Source organism: Pterocles gutturalis, unplaced genomic scaffold (assembly GCF_000699245.1).
Source record: "Pterocles gutturalis isolate BGI_N339 unplaced genomic scaffold, ASM69924v1 scaffold26336, whole genome shotgun sequence".
Classification (NCBI taxonomy): domain Eukaryota; kingdom Metazoa; phylum Chordata; class Aves; order Pterocliformes; family Pteroclidae; genus Pterocles; species Pterocles gutturalis.
Window position 1 is genome coordinate 1 of NW_010106211.1, and position 3,462 is coordinate 3,462.

At 37.9% G+C, this 3,462-nt stretch overlaps 1 protein-coding gene across 1 annotated transcript; it reads left to right on the plus strand.

The window, feature by feature from the left end:
* Window positions 1-1,510: 1,510 nt before the first annotated feature.
* LOC104457597 (beta-sarcoglycan) lies at window positions 1,511-3,113 on the plus strand (the record flags this gene model as incomplete). Its single annotated transcript, XM_010087722.1, has 3 exons — window positions 1,511-1,720; window positions 2,628-2,813; window positions 2,922-3,113. Coding segments are annotated over 3 exons (588 nt in total), but the record flags the coding sequence as incomplete, so codon positions are not given.
* Between the last annotated feature and the right edge of the window lie 349 nt (window positions 3,114-3,462).

Below are 3,462 nucleotides of genomic sequence, written 5' to 3' on the forward strand. Positions count from 1 at the left end.
GCGGGGTATAAATAGAGACTGGAGCTCGGGCTCAGTATCCGATCTCTCACACTGGCCTGCAAGCTAAATTTGTCAGAAAGGGTGTCACTGTCGTCTAGTCGGAGGGGCGGGACGGGGACTGTCAGCGCCGTGCAGGCCGGAGGGAGAAGGGAGGAGCGGTCCGAGGGCTCACCCCTCAGTAGCTTCTGCATCTGCACGGGACTTTTAATGGGAGCGAGGCTGTGTGCGTGCCGGCGGAGTGCTGAGGGGTGCTGTGCCGGCCTGCTCTCGGGTGCCTCAGGAAGCACCGCAGGGCTGCGCCAGCACTTGTCCAGTAATCACCCTTCCAGCCATGTTCTCCCGGTCCTGGTGCTGTCTTCTGCTGTGCTGCCCTTACCAGGTGAAAAAACAACACATTGGCGTTTTATCTCACCATCAAATCCTTTCAGGAGCACATTGTCCTCAGGACACAATTCTTACTACCCTGTTTGTTGTACAGGATTTCTCTTTCCTTTTCCCGAGTTCAGATCTCCCAGTTTCCCCTTCAGTTCTGAGTTTGTGCAGGGTTACAGTGGCTTCCAGCATGTCATCAAGGAAGCCCTCCATAAACCTGTTCAGGTCAAGCACCTTTCTCAACACCTTTTCCTTGTTCAGCAACAGAAGAAAACAGAAGACATTTTTAACTGTTATAGCAGTGTAGTCACATACAAGTGCAGTAAGCTTAACGTGCAGCTTCAGCATTCATTTCAGATGAGCAAACGTAATCCCATCAAAAAGATCAAACCTGCTCTTTGAAGATTTGAACCCTTAAGTATCAGCTTTGCTCCATTCAAGGGAGGTAGAAAAAAAATTTGGACAAAGTTATGAAAATACATCAAAGGGTTTTTTTCCTATGAATGGCTACAGGAGTTTACATGTTAATTCATCACATTGAAGGGATATCCCTTGCAATCTAGTCACTTCAAGTTATTAAATTAAAGCTAGGCTGGCCAAGTTCCCCATGCTGGGTTTGAAGCCTTACGGTGTTTTTCTTAATGCTGCATGCAAGTACGAGAAGCTAAATGCAATCCCTGTACTGTCAAAGTGACTTTAAAACTATCCCCCACACTCCTTTTGGATAGATTGGGAGTCTATCCTGCATTAGCATGGAGGGAACTAAAATCCTGTGTTTTGGTAAATGACCTGTAGCATTGTCCTGTATTGTCCCCAGGAGTTAAGAACTTGATGAAGTTGTTTACAGCTGATTTTTTTTTTTAATTGCAACTATGTAATTAATAATTCCACCTGTCATGGTAAAAATTACATATAAAAACATATATTGTCTGAAAATAGCTGGATTTTAATTTTATCATAATTTTAGGAGAGATTGAAGTGGTTATAAATGTGTATTCTAAGTACAGTGGCAGACCGAAATATAATATTGAATATAATATGCAATATATTCCACTACTCAATTCAAATTTATATTTTTTTGCATACATACATGTGTATCTCATGCCTTCTAACAGCTAATCCATGCTTTGTATTATAGCAAAGTTCTAATGGCCCAGTGAAGAAGTCCATGCGAGAGAAGGCTGTGGAACGCAGGAATGTTAATAAGGAGCACAACAGTAACTTTAAAGCGGGATATATTCCAATTGATGAAGACCGTCTCCATAAGACCGGCTTACGTGGCCGGAAAGGCAATTTGGCCATTTGCATGATTGTTCTTCTTTTTATTTTGGCTGTCATCAATCTTATTGTGAGTATAATACTTAGGCTGTAAGCAACATTAGGACATATTTAATTTTGATGGTTTACTAGAGAAGTAAAACTTACTCCAGTGTGGCTGAGAAGGACTTAAAATGTACTGAAGGAGATTTCTCATTTTTCTCCTGTCTTTTTTGTTCTTTTTTTTCAGTCTGAGCAAGATTAGATGGAAGAATCTTTTAAGATCAGTTATTATTATTTCAGTTATCATGGTCCCAACAGGGAACCCACCGTGTATGAGGCACAGAATTAGGAAACTTGAAAGTGTCTATCCATTCCCAAAAGTCAGTAACAGCAAATGTGCAAAGTGTTACTAGCGCAGTACAAATATATTCAGGATAAACTGTTACACCAGGAACATTTTACATATAATAACAGAGCTACACATAAGCATTCAGAATTAATCAGCCACTGCACTTTAAAGCTTCATTGTTGTAACTACCACTGCTTATTGCTTGATTAATGAGAAGTAATGAATTATTTTTCATAATTGGACATCTACCTGTCAAGGTGCTTTATTTTAGTTCAAGGGTAAGTGTATCCTAAGCTGAGCTGTTTTGTTCAGGAAATTTGTTTAATGACACCATGGTTACCCTTAAACAGGAAAAATATTTAATTATGGATGTGATTTAATTTCAAATATACATGTTTTATATATATACACAAATTATTTTAGTTACCATTTCACATGACTATAAAAATAATGTAAAATACTTTTCATAATTAAATGTGTTATGATGTTTCCAGTAGGGATTAAACAGACTAAATTCACACCTAAAGCTCACTCAAACACCAGCATTAATAGTTCTTTCAAATAAAACATCTAGTTAATACAGTACTTGTTGGGGGAAGATCAAAATAATCAAAGTAGTCTTTGAAAATATGTGTTTGTCTTCCAGATTACACTAGTTATCTGGGCGGTGATTAGAATTGGTCCCAATGGTTGTGACAGTATGGAGTTCCATGAGAGTGGCTTGTTGCGCTTTAAGCAAGTTTCTGACATGGGCGTTATACATCCATTATATAAAAGCACTGTAGGAGGCAGACGTAATGAAGATTTGGTGATCACTGGAAATAATCAGCCTGTAAGTTATGTCATGAATTAAAAGTTGTCAGCAACACTATGGAATTGCAGTCACATGAATAAACATTATATTTGAAACATCTTTAACTTAATGACTTTGTTTCTGAAGATTGTGTTTCAGCAAGGAACAACCAAGCTTAGTGTGGAAAAAGACAAAACTTCTATTACCAGCGATATTGGCATGGAATTTGTTGACCCACGGACACAAAATACCTTGTTCAGCACAGACTATGAAACTCATGAGTTTCATCTGCCAAATGGAGTTAAAATCTTGAACGTACAAAAGGCCTCTACAGAAAGGGTATGTCTCTTTTAACTACCTCTTACTTTTTGTAAAAGCTCACTATAGAATTGCCATAGTTGTAGAATAAGAAAAAAGTTTACCAATACTATTTTCCAAGCATATGTAGAAATTTGACTAAATGTAACTAAAAATGCAGTTCTGAAAACATAGATCACCCTAAAAATTAGAATATAAATGAAAACTGACATAATTAAATGAGTGTAATATCTGGAATACCGTGCCAGCTAGGCCTGTGTGTCTTTTTATTAAGCATTTATCTATTTGTTTGTGCCTAGATAACTGTTTCAGAAATAAAATTTCTATGAAAAGCTTCTCTGTTTCTAGTAGGAGTTTACAAAAATAATTA